Raw genomic sequence first — 18,189 nt, forward strand, 5'->3', positions numbered from 1 at the left:
GCAGGCCAACTCTTGGCGAGGGATGAGGAGATTAAACATAGATGGCGGGAGTACTTCGACAAGCTGTTCAATGGGGAGAATGAGAGGTCTACCATTGAACTGGACGATTCCTTTGATGAGACCAGCATGCGTTTTGTGCGGCGAATCCAGGAGTCTGAGGTTAAGGAGGCTTTGAAAAGGATGAAAGGAGGCAAGGCGATAGGCCCTGATTGTATCCCCATTGAGGTGTGGAAAGGTCTCGGGGACATAGCGATAATAGGACTAACCAAACAAGATGCCAGAAGAATGGAGACGGAGTATATTAGTACCAATCTTCAAGAACAAGGGGGATGTTCAGAGTTTTACTAATTACCGTGGAACTAAGCTGATGAGCCATACAATGAAGCTATGGGAGAGAGTCATTGAGCACCGCTTAAGAAGAATGACAAGCGTGACCAAAAATCAGTTTGGTTTCATGCCTGGGAGGTCGACCATGGAAGCCATTTTCTTGGTACGACAACTTATGAAGAGATATAGGGAGCAAAAGAAGGACTTGCATATGGTGTTCATTGACTTGGGGAAGGCCTATGATAAGATACCACGGAATGTCATGTGGTGGGCCTTGGAGAAACACAAAGTCTCAGCAAAGTACATTACCCTCATTAAGGACATGTACGATAATGTTGTGACAAGTGTTTGAACAAGTGATGTCGACATTGATGACTTCCCGATTAAGATAGGACTGCATCAGGGGTCAGCTCTGAGCCCTTATCTTTTTGCATTGGTGATGGATGAGGTCACAAGGGATATACAAGGAGATATCCCATGGTGTATACTCTTTACGGATGATGTGGTGCTAGTTGACGATAGTCGAACAGGGGTAAATAGGAAGTTAGAGTTATGGAGACAAACCTTGGAATCGAAAGAGTTTAGGCTTAGTAGAACTAGAACCGAGTACATGATGTGCGGTTTCAGTACTACTAGGTGTGAGGAAGAGGAGGTTAGCCTTGATGGCGAGGTGGTACCCCAGAAGGACACCTTTCGGTATTTGGGGTCAATGCTGCAGGAGGATGGGGGTATTGATGAAGATGTGGACCATCGAATCAAAGCCGGATGGATGAAGTGGCGCCAAGCTTCTGGCATTCTCTGTGACAAGAGAGTGCCACAAAAGCTAAAAGGCAAGTTCTACAGGACGGCGGTTCGACCCGCAATGTTGTATGGCGCCGAGTGTTGGCCGACTAAAAGGCGACATGTTCAACAGTTAGGTATGGCGGAGATGCGTATGTTGAGATGGATGTGTGGCCACACGAGGAAGGACCGAGTCCAGAATGATAATATACAAGATAGAGTTGGGGTAGCACCGATTGAAGAGAAGTTTGTTCAACATCGTCTGAGATGGTTTGGGCATATTCAACGCATGCCTCCAGAAGCTTCAATGCATAGCGGACGGCTAAAGTATGCGGAGAATGTCAAGAGAGGGCGGGGTAGACCGAATTTGACACGAGAGGAGACCGTTAAGAGAGACCTGAAGGATTGGAGTATCACCAAAGAGCTAGCTATGGACAAGGGTGCGTGGAAGCTTGCTATCCATGTGCCAAAGCCATGAGTTGGTTGCGAGATTTTATGAGTTTCATCTCTAGCCTATCCAACTTGTTTGGGACTAAAGGCTTTATTGTTGTTGTTGTTGCTGCTGCTGTTGCTGTTGCTTGAATTTTAGTCTTTGGATTTTGTTTTGGAATAAAAAAACAAACAAAACACCACTCACTCGTCGCGTTCTCTTCTTGTTCTTCCTCCCCTCCTCCTCCTCCTTCCTTCCTTCCCTTCCTTCCTGTGTCTCCTCTCCTCCTCTCTCGTCGTGCTGCTGCTGCCGCTGGCTTGGGCTTGGGCTTGGGCTTGGGCTTGGGCGGGGCCTAGATCCGGCGGTCCTCCGCCGCCGACGCCCTGCCGCCGCCGGCCTTATCCGTTCATCGCGCGCGCGGGGCATCCTTATCCTTATCCTTATCCTTAGGTATGTATGTTTCTTCTTGATTGATCCAACCCAAAGCGAACCTTAGCTGTCCCCAAGCGGGATTGATTAGGTTAGATACGATTCTCCCTCCGCCTCTTTCTTTCTTTCTTTCCTGGTTATTAGGTTAGATTAGATCTACTCTACTCTACTCCTTAGCTGCTAATATACTAGTACTAGTTAGCTCTACTCCTTTCCTGGTTATGTATGTATGTATGTATCTACTCCTACGTATGTATATGTATGTATGTATGTATGTATGTATGTATGTATGTATGTATGTATCAAGGGCAGGATATAAATATAAATAATTCCAAGAAAAGAAAAGAAAATAAAAGAAAAGAAAACAAGAATGAATGGTCGGTCGCCACGGTGGAATTCATTCAGCAAAATGTCTCCCTCTTTTCACGCTGCCTGTTTATCATTAGCTAAGGTTCTCTTCTCTTCTCTTCTCTTCTCTTCTCTGATAGCAGCACAACAGATACACAACCATGTCTCTAATTATCTATCTATCTATCCATGGCAATAAAAAATGTATCTAGATTCCTCTTTTGTTTGACTTACTTATACATATAATATAATATGCAGGGCAGGGCAGGACCAGACCACATGTGCCGTCAACCGTCGACACTTGAGCTGTCTCCAGATGAGCAGCTTGCTGCTGAAGAAACCTTCAAGTTGTACTGCAAGCCAGTTGAGCTCTGCAATGTTATCCAAAAACGAGCCCTTGATAATGTATTGTACTATATATGTAACCTCCCTCCCTCCCTAAATCCTGTATAGCTGTTTTCATTTCATTTCACACAACCAACAACAACTACAACAATACAATGGCTTTCTTTTGCAGCCCGCTTTTCTGCAAAGATGCCTCCATTACATGATACAGGCAAACCGCAAAAAGAGGTAGCTCTCATTCATTCAGGTCCCATATTTATGTTTCTGAAACTATTTTCTTTTCTTGACATGGATAGATAGATAGCAGAGCAGAGGCTTCACTGTTTTATAGTATCTAGTTTTCTGACCCCTTTAACTGAATCTTGTCTGTTGCATCATGCGAATGCTGACCAGTGTGTGTTTGTGTTTGTGCTTGTGGGTGTAGGATTCAACTAACTGTATCCCTTTCTCGAGGCACAAATACTGACCACAACATCTTCCCCCTTTATGTTTTGTTAGCTACACCTACTAGTGATAGCATCCCACTTGAAGGGGTAAGTAAGTGTTCCCCTTTTTCAGTTCCACTCACTATTTTTTTTTGCAGCATAATGCATGGTGAATTTGCAAACATTCTTGTACCAAATTAATTAATGATCTCATTAAACAATGCCATCATCTTTTGCAGCATTCTCCGATATATCGATTCAGTCGTGCCTGTTTGCTTACGTCATTCACTGAATTTGCTAGTAAAGACCACAACAAAGCCACATTCACAATTCCAGACGTCAAGAATATAGCAGCAACCTCCCGAGCTTGCAACCTCAGCATTATCCTTATCCGCTGTGGTATGATGTGCATCATATGTGATCGTGCACGGTTCACGTCTCCTCACTACCGTCACATCTGGTTCCTTTTTTTTTAGTTTCAGATTCAGAAGGGCAGGTTGGAGAAAATAACTGCTCTGGGGACCATGTGGAAGCATCTGCTCTCCGAAGTAAGTTGGTATCACATTACCATGTCTAGTAGCCAGTATAGCTCAACATATGTGCCTTTTAAAAATTGAATATCAGAAACCAGCTATGATTTGTGGGGTTATTGAGTGCAACTACTTACTATCATTTACGCGATGCATTTTGACAGAGTTTGAAGGGAAATGTTTCTGGGGTAAAATACCAATTAATTTACTTGGTTCGTCGTTGGAGAATTGCGTGACTTTAAATTTGGGACATACTGTGGAGTTGGCTTCTACAGTTACTATGAACCCAAGCTTCTTAGAGGTACTTAGGTTGAACTTTTCCATATTATTAAGCTTCAGTTTTCTTAATGTATATACTTCGACTTTTCTAGTAGTACAATTTAACCATAAGATGGATGACAATCCTTTGCATCCTCATGTTTCAGACTGAATAAATTACGTTAGCCACCTGTATTTGGAAAATTTACCCTATGTACTAGCATGTAACTTTAGTTGTCCTATAAGGCTGCGGTGCCTGTCGTTAATTAGCAAATCATGTTCCAGAAGTGCAGGTGCAAATTGTGAAATCAGTAGTGCAGTTTGCATCTTTGTAACACAACATGTTATAAGATCCATGTTAACACTAAAAGTTGTATTCTGTAGTGTATGGAAGTTTAAGTGATTATGCAAATCTGTTTTTGTTTCGGTTGTGCCTCAGATTTCACAATCATTTTTGTTTACTTTATTAGAAACTGAAAAATGAAGAGAGAGTTTTTGGGGCGTAGTGGCCGTTAATTGCTTCCGCTGTATGTTGACCTACTTGCCTTGATTATTTTTGTACATCCAGCCAAAATTTCTGGAGCAGGACAGTTGCTTGACATTTTGCTCTCATAAGATTAATGCTACGGTAAGGGTAACTCTGTTCCTTTATTTATTGATCTAATTATCATTTCCATATTTAAGGGCAACGGATTATATTGTAGACCTTCTGCCAGTTACTTGCGCAGCTTGTCTAAGATTGCTGTTATTGTTTCAGGGTTCATATCAACTCCAAGTTGGCATATCCGTTCAAGAGGCTGGTGCAAGAGACATGTCTGAATCTCCGTATAATAGTTACTCATACAGTGATGTCCCACCTTCATCATTACGTCATATTATAAGGTAACACAATATTTGGGTTTGGTGTTGGTTTAGAATGCATGGAGTTGATCTTTTAAATTTGGCTGCTAGTATACACAATATTTGGGTTTGTGTCATGTTGAGATGATATTTTTAGATCTTGCCATCAAAATTCAAAAGTAATTTCAGATCATTAAGCTTAGTGTTTTTCTCCTGAAATATAATTGATGAAAGTAATTAGACAAATTACTTGTTAATTTTGGAGAAAAAGTGCAAAATGCATAATCACTATCTATGGTTCAATTGGAAACATCTCTTTGGCAGAGCCTTGATTGTTCAAAAGAGAGACCCCAGCTTACTTATGCCTCCATCTCATGTAATTAAAAAAGTTAAATCACTGATGATTGTTCCAAGTGACATTGTTTATGTCTTAAAGAAGTACTACTCCAGTATTGTGGTGAGGCTGAAGTCAGCCTGTCCCGACCTAGTGTTTGGTCAGGTCTTATTATGACACTTTGCTCTAACTTTCAGCTTTACAAACACATTTGCATTTTGGTATAACCAAGTGAACAAATGGAAATGTATATTTTCCGCAGGTTAAGAGCTGGTAATGTGATTTTCAACTTCAAGTACTACAACAATACTATGCAAAAGACTGAAGGTTCTTGCTTACTCCAACATTTGGGCTCATGCGGTTTTCAAATCCATTGGCATTTGCTTGCATCATATACTGGCATTTTCCTTCCCTAGGTGTTCTACATTTTCTCCCTGTACCTGATTTGCGGAGCGTAATTAACTAGATATGCTAGGTTAATAATATCAGTATATCTGCAACTAAACTAGTAAAATATCTTCTGCTACGACCTTTCGATGGTACACATGTTATTGAAATGTAAGCTTATGATGTTTTATGGTGGTAAAATTATTACTTTGTCCAATTAGTCATGGTGAGATATGTATTATACAAATATTAGTGTATCGACACAACACAAAAGGAAGTACCTAGGACATGATTTTGCATATGATCCTAGGACATGTTGCTGAGTCAGTTGGCTACTCCTGTGTTTATTATACAGTGTACATTGTTTTGAATGCTTATCATGGCAAAAATCTGGTGTTTGCAATTAACTACGTTCAGTTTTGCATCACTGAGTGACATTTGTTGGTCAAGTCATATATTTTCTGTTTGGCTCGTGATTCTTAATATTGTCGATCCCTTCTTACCAGTCACCGAAGATTTTGCTTGCGCCTTTTGCTTGGTAAAGTGTGGAAGCTACAAGGTAAAGTTTGAAGCAAATTTCCATTCGAAATGTTGCTTATTGCTGCTAAGGGCCGGTGAATCATGTCAGCTGCTACATTTAGGGTAAAACGGAATCTGTCTAGTTCACGCTGCACCATTGATGTCTTCTTGTTCTTTGTGAGGAAACTTAGATTGTGTTCTTTTTCTGCTCGACCTTTCTTATTTTTTATGGGAACAATGTTGTGCACACTTTCTCTGAGGCACATCTCTAATGTTGTGATTCTGGCGATACTAGGGCCTGGGGTGTCACTTGAACTCAACGCATGACCTATTCCACTTTGAGTTTTGGGTTGGTAAACTTCTGGAATTTCTATTGTAAATCTTATTTGATCGATGTCATAATTTGATTGTTGGTTTGCTCTTTACATTCATGCAGATATCTGAAGAATGCCAGGCTGTTAATGTTAGTCTGAAGGCTGATGCCTGGAAAATGGAGGTAAAACAGTGATACAGAATTTCCAGAATTACCTGATAATAAATGAGCTGAGTGTTCTGAAGGATACTTGCAGAATCTGCATTGCATATTGTTTTCCATTGAAACATTCTGTTATTAGTGCCTCGAACTAATAATCCCATTTATTTCCCAGCTTGTGGGCAAGGGAGTTGATCCAAGACATCAAACATTTTCCTACTGGTACGCTCTTTCTCAATCAATTTTCATGATGGATCAGCTCATCTTATTTCTGTTTGATTTTACTAACTGTGTTGCATCAGCTCAAGGCTTAAGATGCGTCGTCGAAGGTCGCTAGCCACAGTTGAGAATATAAGCCCCGTACATCCACATATCATGGATTCAGGTTCACCTGAAGATGCCCAGGCAGGGTCGTCTAAAGACGAGTTTGTTCAGAGGGAAGATGGTACATTCTCATCTTTTTCTTTTTCTTTTTTGGGAGTCATCTTATGGTATCTTACTGTGGCATAAACTACATTCAAATGGTAACACCATAATGCAGTGTTTCGAATTGTACAGTGATGTTTCTGATTGTGTCTTCGCCTACTATCTTATATTATATAATAAATACAGTGTTTCAAATTTCCATTCCTGATGAAACCAATCAAAAAATTGTTCCTAGACTGATCCCACAGGTGGACAAAAGCAGTCAAATTTTCAGTGAAACTGGAATTAAGAATGAGCCAGTTGTTTGTTTGCACATGGAATTTCATCTCTGAGAAGTCCTGCATGCTGTTTTGAATATAGCATTTAGACCCTTGCCATAGGTAGAGATTATTGCAACTGTTCTTTGATTATACTACCTGAATGAATGCTACAAACCACATAAGTTGTTTCCTAAGACACAGATCATGCCTGCAAATGCTGATTTCTGATGTCTAAAATTTGCAGATAATAATTCAGTAGCACCCGATTCTGCCGAGCATGATCACTCATTAAATGGTAGCAATCTTACACCACCGACAGTACTAGAGTTTGGGAAGACAAGGAAACTATCTGCGGAGCGAAGTGATCCCAGAAAGTAGCCCTTCTGTTTACATACTTCGCTGATATCATGCTAAGCATTGTATATATAGCTGTTTGTTTGTCCAGACATTTACAATAGAAACCAACTGTTTTTATGTGTATATTATGTGGCAGCCGACAACTTCTGCAGAAACGTCAGTTCTTCCATTCTCACAGGGCACAGGTGTGTGAGTGGGAAATAAATTTTGTTCATCCTTATGTCATGTATGGAACTAACAAGAGCACCGGGCATCCAAAAAACAGAATGTGAATATAAAAATATCTGAATTTGAATTTGATGCTGATTTCTAGTAGATGAGAGGTCTAAAATTTTCTAGGCTTTGACCTGCGACTCGTTGGAGCTTGGTGAGAAGTAGTACTCTTGTCTTCACTGTCAGCTTCTCTTGAGTTAAAATATGATGATCTGGTGTTTTATATAAATACCAGACTATGCCAGTTTTGCTAGCATGATGTCTGAATTATTTGTGTTCAGTTACAACTAGCAGGTGGCAAATCAAATAAGTTTTCTGCCAAGGTTTCACTTGTGCCAGCCAATTTGATGCCAAGGCTTCACTGTAAGAAAGGCTGTTTTGTTTGCATGCATATAAAAAAAAAAGAATCTGCCTGTTGCCAGCTTTCTTGTTCTATAATTTTCTTGCTCATCATTTACACCCCTACTAAAGCTTTGTTTTATTGGATTTTTTGATATTACTTAGGGTTTTTATGCCTGCATTTCATTTGATATCTAGTCTAGCATGACGTCTGAATTTCATTTACTCTTGTTTCTATAATATTTGATATCTAGTCTAGCATGATGTCTGAATTTCATTTACTCTTGTTTCTGCATTTGACATGTGTAGCTTGATTGTTGTAGCCAATGGCAGTGGAACAAGTTTTGTCAGATCATGACAGCGAGGATGAAGTTGACGATGACATTGCCGACTTGGAAGATAGACGGGTCAGCAGATATTTGTCTCTCGTTAATTACGGTTGAGAAACATACTGCTAGAAACATATCTTAAGTTATTACTTGTTTTTTTTTCCTTGGTTGCAGATGCTTGCTGATTTTCTTGATGTCACGAAAGATGAGAAGCTTATTATGCATATGTGGAATTCATTTATTCGGAAACAAAGGTATGCGTGCAAAATCAAGTGTTTTACGGACGGTACTCGCTGAACCCTACATGCCTCGTGTCTTGCTGAAAGAGTATGATAATTCATTCACAGGGTGCTAGCTGATGGGCATATACCTTGGGCCTGTGAGGGCTTCTCCCGGCTTCATGGACCGCAGCTTGTACAAAACCCTCCTCTGCTCTGGTGAGTCCCTCCTTCATGGACCGGCTTGACTGATTTGCTTGCTGCGCCTGATTGAATGAATGAATGAATGAAATGAAACAACCCTCAGGTGCTGGCGTTTGGTGATGATTAAGCTGTGGAACCACAGCCTGCTGGATGCGCGCGCCATGAACACATGCAACACCATTCTTGAGGGATACCAACCCAACAACAAGATGTTTTAATTCTCATTTACTGAAAATGTCGATGTTTGCCGGATAATTCTTTCCTACCAAGTCGTTTCCCCTAAGATAGATATTTGTCTTTTTTTTTAAAAGTTACTTCTCCATACTTGTGAATGTTTAGACTTTGCACTTGTCGTTCCCCTTTTAAATTACAAATTCTCCAAAGAAATTGGTAATCAAGTCACAAAGAATGTGTTAGCTTTCCCCGACATATAAAGGGCGCTTTTCTTTTATTGACTCAAGATGTAGCATCAAACATATTAAATAAGCAACACACAGGCTCTGCATATCTAAGATGCACTCGGTCAAAGCCAAACAAAAAGATTTTTTTTTTGATATATCAGCAACATTAGTCATATGTCCATCACTGTGCCTATTCCTATATAAAAAAGTGTTCATCGATTTTCTTCAAATAATGTTCATTGAATTGAAATTTTGTTTCAAAAAATGTTTCGCATATTCAAAAATTATCATCAAGTTAGCAAAATGTTCATTGAATATCCAATTCTGAGCCCGAGCTTGCTCCCGGTCAAGAAACAATTCATAAAAAATTAGAAAAAATCCAAAATTTTGTGCTAAGATAAATTGGTGCGTGAGGTGCGCTCCAATTTTCAGAGCTTTTGGACATTTGAGCAGCTCTTAGCAAAAAAGATAGATTGGTTTAGAACAGTACGCTTTTTAACAATACGCTTTTTAACGGACCACAAATTTGTTCTTTTTTGCCAAGAGCTACTCATATGTCCAAATGATTTGAAATTTGGAGCGGACATCATGCACCAAATTATCTACCATGTCAAAAAAAATTGAATTTTTGAATTTTTCTAGTATTTATTTTGATTTTTTTATTCAACGCGGGTGCAGATGAGCCGGAGAGCCAAAACGCCTCACTCAATGTTCATCCATTTTTTTTTTTGAAAATGTCCTTGTCATCGCTCCCCCTTGAGCGCATCGAGTTCGGCTGTGTGGGAGGACCCGAGCCAATGGCGTGGGTGAGTCCGCCACCCAAGTCCCCCACCCCTGCTGCCAGACGCCGTGGTACTTCCCCTCTGCGGTTGCCACGACTAGGGAGGTCGAGGAAGCCGGGGAGGGGGGACGGGAGAGGTGGCATCGTTGTGACGGCTTGAGGAGGATTCGACCGATCAGACAACAGGGACCTTCGGCCACCGCGTCCGGCCATTGGGAGGAGATGGGGGCGCCGAGGGGGGAGGGGAGGGCGCCGGTGGCAGGGATGGGGGAGGAGGAGAGGCAGAAGAGGTTTTTTTTACTTGGTTGCCCTTTGCCAAGTGTCTCCTTGCATATTGTTGTCCCACCAAAAAAAGAAAACAAAATTATTGTAGCAAGCATAATCAATCAGCCAAGGTTGCCTTGGATCCTACTACCATATGATGGAACCTCAGCTGCAAAATTTCTACACCTCCTAACACTCATTCAAAGCAGAGATATATATATTCCTTTGTACTACTACTAGTAGGTCTTTTATCTTTCTTTCTACAAGATTGAAACTTATTTAAAAGAAAAAAGGTCGGCATCAAATACTCCTAGTCAGTCAGTCTGCCTGATTATGATTTTGTACTAGTTTCTTTCAACAAGATAACAAGTCAGTATCAACACTACTTTCTGCATTCACTGAATTCACAAGTGCAGCCACCAAACCAAATCAAAAACCCCAATTCACTGGACCAGACCAGATTAGAAGCATCTTGTCTGCTCTGCTAGCTAGTTAATGACCTGACCTGACCTGACCTGGTTGCCCCCAAATGAGTTGCCTCACAAATAAATCATTAATAATCCAAGATAAGAGGCTTTACAAATGAATAGCCCTAAAAAGAGAACCTAAGTGGGTAGCTTTTTTCATCTCTCCAAAATTCCCCACCTTTCTTCACCAAAGCGAAAAAAGGCAGGCTTACATCTTCCTTCCTTCCTTCCTGTACAATTAATTCCTTACTTTTTTTTGTTTTTGCACAAATGCTTCTTGCCATCTGTATGGGACCTAACCTGGCATAATAATCGATCAAAACGGAATCAACTACTCATCAAGCTACAACAATCTATCAAGATCCACAGAGACGACAACTTTCAGTTGTGCTGAAGGACTCTATACACTTCATCCCCCAGGGCCGCCAACGTGACGGGCTTCTGGAGCAGACCGTTTATCCCTGACCGCTGGCACCGGTCCCGGACGTTGTCGTCCGAGCTCGCCGCGAGGGCCACGATCAGTGGCGGCCAGCTGTTGCTCCTGAACTTGCGGATCGCGAGGGCCACCTCGAACCCGTCCATCGTGTGCATCGTCAGGTCCAGAAGCACCAGCTGGAAGGACGACTCGCCGCCCGCAAAGGAGGTCATGCACTGGATGCCCGAGCTGACCGAAAAGACTCGGCACCCAAGCTTTTCCAGGAGCTTGTGGGTGACTGCTCGGTTGGTGTCATCACCGTCCACCAGGAGGACATGGAGCCCGTTGAAGTTGGGGATCGGTGATAACCGGTATAGGTCCGAGGATGCTCCTGAGACAGGGGTCACATGTTGCATCTGGAACTGGAGAGCCAGCATGACCGTCTCTCTCAACCCTTCTGGGTCTGATACGGACCAGATATTACCATTCATCATCTGCAACACAACATAAAGCCTCAAGTCAGCTAATAATAAAATATATAGATTACACATCAAGCAAACGACAGAATAAGATTGAACGCCTAAGTGCCACAGTAAGATATTTTCTGAGGAATGAACTGATGAGCACAAAGAAAAAGATAGTTACCGAAAACAAGCACCGGAATTCTTTACAGCCAATCACATCATGTTCACTAATAGTTTCAACAGCATGAACAAGCAGCATAAATGATTCATTTTTTATTACAGCACCACTGTAACAAAAGTGGCCAAAAATAAATAAAATCTTACTTCGCCCAGTTTGAACCACAGTCAAGTGCTGAAGATTTCACAGCATTCCGCACAAAGTATGCTGGCAGGAAAATGCAGTGTAATTTGGCAGTTTCATAACTGTAACTACATGTCTTTCAAACAAATAATTGTAACTACATGCTAGCCTGAATGTTTAGTTACTGTATGAAAAACTGAAAAACTGTCGAGACAGATGAGGATCAACAACTAGTTAGTTATCTGCCAATATAATCTTCAATAAGCATGGAGTCCAATACACTTCTTCTATAAATAATATGACAGAAGCAAGAGCCATGAATAATATGACAAGGAATGATTAATACCTGCACAATCTTCTTGCACATGTTGAAGCTAAGGCCCATCTCCGAACTGCTAGCGTTCGGCTCTTGACTTATTTGGCTGGCAGACGCATCCAAAAGGCTGTTTCTGGATTTTTTAATCCTAATCTCAAACTTGACACACACATATCCGGCAGAAAAGTTTGCTCTTCGCAGCAGCATCCAGTCCTGATTATTATGCCTCTCATCCATCTCGTTGTAACTATTCACATACAAAGAGAGGCAGCCCGCACGGCATTGATTTATCAGAGTGCCTACCATGTGCAAGACAATATGGAAAACCCTCTTCTCGTCGCCAACGACCCTTTCGGGCAAAGAATTCTCCACTTGAAACTCGAAATCAACCCCCTTGGAGCCACACAGACACCTTACAACGCTGACCGCTTCCTTAATCAAGGAGTGGAGGCTGAAGGGCCTCCTCACCAGAGATAAGTGCTCACGGTCCATCGTCGATGTTTGCATGACATCATTCATCAACGTCGAGGCAACACTGGTTGTCTTGACGATGGCGTCCATCACGAGCCTTTGCTCTGGATTCATGCTTTCCTGCTGCATCATCGAGACGAGACCAAGGACCGAGTGCATCGGTCTGCGCATCCCGTCATACATGGCACTCTGAAAGGAATTCCTGGCTTCAGTTGCCATCACAGCCTCATGCTTTGCCTGAAGCAAGTCCCTGTGCTGCTGAGCAAGCTTCTCTCGCATCAGCTGCGACTCCTCAAGAACAGCAGCATGCGAGAGCGCGACCGCCACTTGATCGGCGATCACTTCGACAATCTCCAGCTCCTGCTCACCCCACCCTAGGGAACCGTCCTCGGGTAAGACCAAGACCAGAATAGCATAGCTCGTTTCCATCATTTCCGGGGTGCCTCCTTTGAAATTGGACACCCTTAGCATCGGCATCCGTATCGCAGCGACCGCAGCCCCTGCCTCAGGATTGCACCTGCTGGCAGTCCCTAGCGCCGACCCTTCCCCGAGGACCTTGGCGCCCCTCGTCGCCTTTATTTCAACCACGTCCGGGTCAGAGATAGGAATGGAGCCGCTGTGCGACTCAGTTATCTCCCTTTCTCTGAGATGATGCGTGAGGATCATGTGGGTCCTGGCCTCGTTGGGCATCCAGACGGCGCAGTTCTGCAGGTGCAGGGTCTTGGAGAGCTCGACCATGGTTATGTAGAGGATAGTGTGCCTGTCGAGGGACTTGCGGATCTCCTGGGTGAGCATACGCACGTGCCAGCTGGCCTCCTCCTGCCTCTTCATCTTGCCCACCTCCTGGTCCAGCTCCCTTGCCTTGATCCTGAGGAAGTTCTCCCTGACCTTGACCCTGAGCAGCTGCGGTATGAGGGTGAGCAGCGTGATGGCGGTGGCGAAGGAGACGAGGGCGGTGAGGAACTTGGCGACGGTGAGGGCGAGGACGAGGTGGAAGGAGTGGGGCTCGTAGGTGAAGACGTTGATGAGGTGGGTGAGGCCGCAGAGGACGATGAAGGCGCCGAACTGCAGGACGATCCACTTGAGGGGGAAGAGGTCGGAGCAGGTGGTGAAGTAGAGCAGCTCGAGCGGGATGGAGAAGTAGGCGGTGGCGATGAGGAAGTCGCTGACTTTCTGGCACTGCAGGATGTTGTCCGTGCTCCAGAGGCTGCCCTCGTCGGCGTCGTCGCAGCCACCGCAGTGGCTGAAATCGCCGGTGGCAGCTCGCGACAGCGGCAGCGGCGGCAGCAGCAGCAGCAGCAGCAGCAGCAGTGAGATGAGGCAGCATGGGAAGGGCCGCATTGCTCTTGCTGCCATGGGCTCTACCATACATACCAGGGTTCATTCATTCAGATTCAGACTGTGGAATTTTGATTTTGTGCAGCAACTGACTGACTCTTGTGGTATCAAATCAAATCAAATCAAATCAATTGGTTGATTCCTGCTGACTGACTGACTGACTTACTGACTGGCTCAAGGAAGGAAGGAAGGCATGAATGAATTGGGGTTTGCCTCTGCATCAAATGCTCAAGCAGTTAGTATGAATCAATCAATCGCAAATCTTTCTTTCTTTTTCCCTCCCAAAGTTCCAATAATAAGTAAGTAAGAAACAGAAAAGCAACAAGAGAATCCTCTGACCAAAATTGATGTCTTTCTTTCTTTCTTTCTTTCTTTCGAGTGTCCTAGTAAAGAAGAGAAGAGGGGATGAAAGAAGAGAATCCTCTGACCGAAATCCGAGTAAATAAAATCTACCAACTTATACTAGTGTCCTAGTAAGAAATAGGTCTGACCTGCGTGCTGCGGCGTCCGTCCGTCCAGCCACAAATTACATCCCTTGAGCGGAGGAGGAGGAGGAGGAGGAGGAGGAGGAGGCCAGGCGAATCTCCGGCCTCTGTGGCACGAGCTACCGCCTTGGTGCGCGGTGGTGATGGGTCGAATCGGGGCGGCTAGGCGGCATTAGCGGGCGGTGGATCCAAAGAGCAAGAAGAAGAAGAAGAAGAAGGGAAGAGAAAAGGAGATTCTCATCTCCTCCTCCCGCCGATTTCCCCTCCCCTTCCCACCGGTCCGGTGGGGGTGGATGGATGGATGGATGGGGGCAACGCGGGGTTGGTGGGCTACAGACCGACCTACAGTGGAGTAGAGTAGGAAGCAGGGAGGCAGAGTGCAAGGTGAGGAGGAGGTGGGGGAGGGGAGCCGCCGGCCGGAAAACCCAAAGAAGGGAAGGGAAGGGAAGCAGCTGCTGCTGGTTTGGTTTGGTTTCCTTTGGTTTTGCAACAGGAGCGCACAGGTCTTCACATTTTCCTCCAGCTGACCTACCAAGAAAAGAAACGAAAAAGATAGAAAGACATAGCCATTTTCTTCCATCTACACAATACTATACTACTCCAATAGCTCATCAGGTGCCCTCCAAATTTCACATCATTTGACATATGAGTATCTCTCAGCAAAAAAAGACAAATTTAGGGCTCCCCAATTTGTCTTTTCGCTGAGACCTACTCATATGTCCAAATGATCTGAAATTTGGAGCGCGTCTCACGCACCAGTTATCTATCATGCTATTTTCTTTTCTTTTTTGAAGTTATTTTTCTTTTGTACTTTTTTCTCACTTTTTTTCTTGAACGGGTGCAGATGAGCTGGGCTAAGAAATGGATATTCGCCTTCTCATGCCTTGGGAAAAAAATAAGATCTTTTCTTTTCTATACTTCTCGTCTGGCCGAATGTAACACATACTATCATATCTTTTTCAAAGTTTGGATCAGCAGTTGTTCTACTATCGTAAGGACTTTTGAATATTCCCCTATCCCCCCAATATGAACAATAAATTCAAAAATATACTGGAAAATCCAAAATAAACCTGGGATTTTGGCATATCAATCCTGGGTGCGCAATATACTCCCGTGTGAAGTTTCATGAAAAAATTACATTCGTGGTATTCTCGGTAAAAAGACAACAAATTCCTATGTATACAAAGAAACTGTTTGGATGGATCGTAGTTTAGATTGAGTTTCTTCCCCATGCATATATTTTCTGGTATTTTTTGCGAAACTTCAGACAGGGTGGATAGGGCAGCCAAATTTGATATCATCATATGGGGGTGGAGCGATCAGGAGCTCTTGTGTATTTTCCCTAATCCTCACTCATATATACTGGCATATATATATATATTGACTTTTTCCCTTTCTACAACTAAACATGAAGCGTTCTGCGTGTGTTGTTGGCCCTATAGTGACGCATACACAAAGTATATAATAAATTATTACTAAGCTCTTTTTAAATATAATTGAAACACGTCATTTAAAATACAGAATTTTCAAAATGCATACATCCATAAATGTTTAAAGTTCCGGACGCGAGATTTCCTCAATAGTATTTCACTCCAATTTGTATCCAATGGTGTCAGGGTCACTTTAAGTGAAGCTCCATTCACTTTTTTTTGCTCAATGGTATTTCGGTCACTACAAGTGAAGTTTCTACTGCTTTCCATTTTCATTTATATTTGTTTACTATTTTAGTTTGTGTTCATTGCAACAACACTCTTGTTGCCCCTCAAAAAACACTCTTGTTGTGCAATTGCACTTTTCTTTGTTCTGGTTGAACTTTCACCTTTTTAAATATTTTAGTTTGCATTTGATGTAATCGTATTTTTGTGTGGTTGTACATAACTGTGGTACTGTAGAACTTTCAATTTCTTCTAATATCTATTAATACTTTTTAAATATTTTTAATTGCACTATTTTGTGCAACTGTTCTTTAATAGTGTGGTACTATACACCCCCCGCTTAAATTAATTGGGCCACAATAAAATGTGCACATGCATATGTTCTGATATTCATGGAGAAACAATAGAAATAACACAACAATATTGCTCATCCAAGGCCACATCTTGCTTTACATAGTTTTTACAGCCTTATGAACTTGTGGTGTGTGCTCCTTGTCGGTGAACACATGGCATGTTGGATACACGATTAGATGTTGTCACCCTTTGCCATGAAAACCAAAGTTGCGCATCCATTTAGTCTGTAGATGCACATGTAGCGGAAACCTTTATGGCCACTCCTTTCGAACACTACATTGAGTCGAATAATAAAAACAATAAGATTTAGCGTACATGTAGGATTAAATATATGGATTGGATCGGGGACTGGTAAGGTCTTAGTGCTACATGCATATTGCTAATAGGAAATGGGAACAACATATTCAGGTCTTCGAATTTTCGACAATCAAAGTGGTCTTTCCATTTTTCTTCCATGTAAAAAGTACTGGGTATTTGTATATTCCACCTTAGAGAGTGTTTTATTTTATTTTATAACTTTGGTAGTCTTCGACAAACAACTACTCTACCAACATCTGAGCCGGGCTACATTTTATACCAGCCATGGATATGAGATGAGCCATTTTCAAACACTCCGTAGGAAATCATAACAACAATCCAAGAGGGTTTTTTAACCCACATTGTATAACCCAACAAAAAAACTATACATTGTTCCATACCCTCTTTTTCTTCGGACTACCGTGCTGGCGATATTTGTTCTCTACCTATCCCCTATCTACCCAAATCGATCTAGAGTTCGCCCCATTCTCGTCCTCTGACTCCCCCCCCCTCTCTCTCTCTCTCTCTCTCTCTGTGGCCTGACATGCCGGTCACGGCTGTCATAACCTTGTTTAAAATCGTCTAAAACGGGCATGGAACTCACTTGGTAGTTTTTTGCCCAAAAAAAACTAAATTTGGTAGTTTTCGGTCACTATCAAGGAACATGTGGTTTCGCGGGGACACAAATCCCAAATGTGGTAGTTTTTCTTGTTAAATACTAAAATATCAATGGAAATTTTAATAGTACAAGTTACGAGCGACACACTTGTCATAGTTGTCACCGCGTTTTGTAATGCTTGCAAACACCTCAATGCCGGCGAACATGACATGCTGGCTCTGCGATTGAATGTGGACATGCTTTGGCATCAAACCGGCCGGAGTGATGTTCATGTGGCAAGAAGCTTTGCCGTCGCTCTGGATGAGTCGGAAATTGCCCTAATTAAGATCATTCTTGTGTGCTTACTAGGTAGCATTACAAATGATTTTCCCTAACCAAGTTTTGCAGCATATATATATTTCAGCTACCAGCTTTGGATGACCTACACCGGTTAAAAGGGGAAAAGAAGGGAAAAAAAAGAGGAAAGGTCATGCTGACTATGCATATCCTCTTTCTTTCTTGCAAATGCAAATAAATAAAACACCACACGTGAAACACACCTAGTACTACGTACTTTAGACTGCACCTATTTACAATTAAGCCAGCCAGCATCTGGATCTGATGTGATCTCAAGAAAAAAATCCGGCGGGGGCATGCATGGCAAAGCATCATGGTCCGGTCGTCGCTGACGGCGCTGGCCCGGCCGACACACAACATGCCATGCATGCATGCACCAGTCGATCGAGATCGAGACGGAGGCACACAACACTGACCAGTGACTGCTACGACTCAGATCTCTGCATGCATGAAGG

At 42.7% G+C, this 18,189-nt stretch overlaps 2 protein-coding genes across 11 annotated transcripts; one reads left to right on the top strand and one right to left on the bottom strand.

Moving 5' to 3' along the window:
• Positions 1-1,743: 1,743 nt before the first annotated feature.
• On the top strand, positions 1,744-9,192 carry LOC119352612 (polycomb group protein EMF2B-like). Of its 8 annotated transcripts, none has more exons than XR_005170198.1 (21): positions 1,744-1,987; positions 2,573-2,719; positions 2,832-2,887; positions 3,084-3,192; positions 3,324-3,483; positions 3,561-3,632; positions 3,779-3,915; positions 4,441-4,500; positions 4,630-4,754; positions 5,309-5,373; positions 5,940-5,992; positions 6,248-6,301; positions 6,389-6,448; positions 6,600-6,646; positions 6,727-6,869; positions 7,355-7,484; positions 7,604-7,652; positions 7,962-8,052; positions 8,343-8,426; positions 8,523-8,602; positions 8,696-8,757. XR_005170198.1 is itself a non-coding variant. In XM_037619176.1 (21 exons), the coding sequence occupies exons 2-21, from the start codon at positions 2,631-2,633 to the stop codon at positions 8,986-8,988; spliced, it is 1,794 nt and encodes a 597-aa protein (XP_037475073.1). In that variant the 5' UTR covers positions 1,746-1,987; positions 2,573-2,630; the 3' UTR covers positions 8,989-9,192. The 8 variants fall into 8 exon arrangements, 6 of the variants coding, with proteins under 6 accessions (XP_037475073.1, XP_037475074.1, XP_037475072.1 ...); XR_005170199.1 differs by having other exon boundaries at positions 1,745-1,987; positions 7,962-8,043; XM_037619176.1 differs by lacking the exon at positions 7,962-8,052 and adding an exon at positions 8,874-9,192 and having other exon boundaries at positions 1,746-1,987; positions 2,573-2,735; positions 8,696-8,785.
• Positions 9,193-10,750: 1,558 nt separating this feature from the next.
• On the bottom strand, positions 10,751-14,962 carry LOC119352611 (ethylene receptor 2-like). Of its 3 annotated transcripts, XM_037619171.1 has the most exons (4): positions 14,480-14,962; positions 14,328-14,371; positions 12,210-14,203; positions 10,751-11,592 (listed from the first exon to the last, which is right to left on the bottom strand). In XM_037619171.1, exons 3-4 carry the CDS (start codon positions 14,016-14,018, stop codon positions 11,065-11,067), a joined length of 2,337 nt encoding a protein of 778 aa, XP_037475068.1. In that variant the 5' UTR covers positions 14,019-14,203; positions 14,328-14,371; positions 14,480-14,962; the 3' UTR covers positions 10,751-11,064. The 3 variants fall into 3 exon arrangements, with proteins under 3 accessions (XP_037475068.1, XP_037475067.1, XP_037475069.1); XM_037619170.1 differs by lacking the exon at positions 14,328-14,371; XM_037619172.1 differs by lacking the exon at positions 14,480-14,962 and having other exon boundaries at positions 14,328-14,456.
• Between the last annotated feature and the right edge of the window lie 3,227 nt (positions 14,963-18,189).

This window comes from Triticum dicoccoides, chromosome 2A, assembly GCF_002162155.2.
Source record: "Triticum dicoccoides isolate Atlit2015 ecotype Zavitan chromosome 2A, WEW_v2.0, whole genome shotgun sequence".
NCBI classification, from domain to species: Eukaryota; Viridiplantae; Streptophyta; class Magnoliopsida; order Poales; family Poaceae; genus Triticum; species Triticum dicoccoides.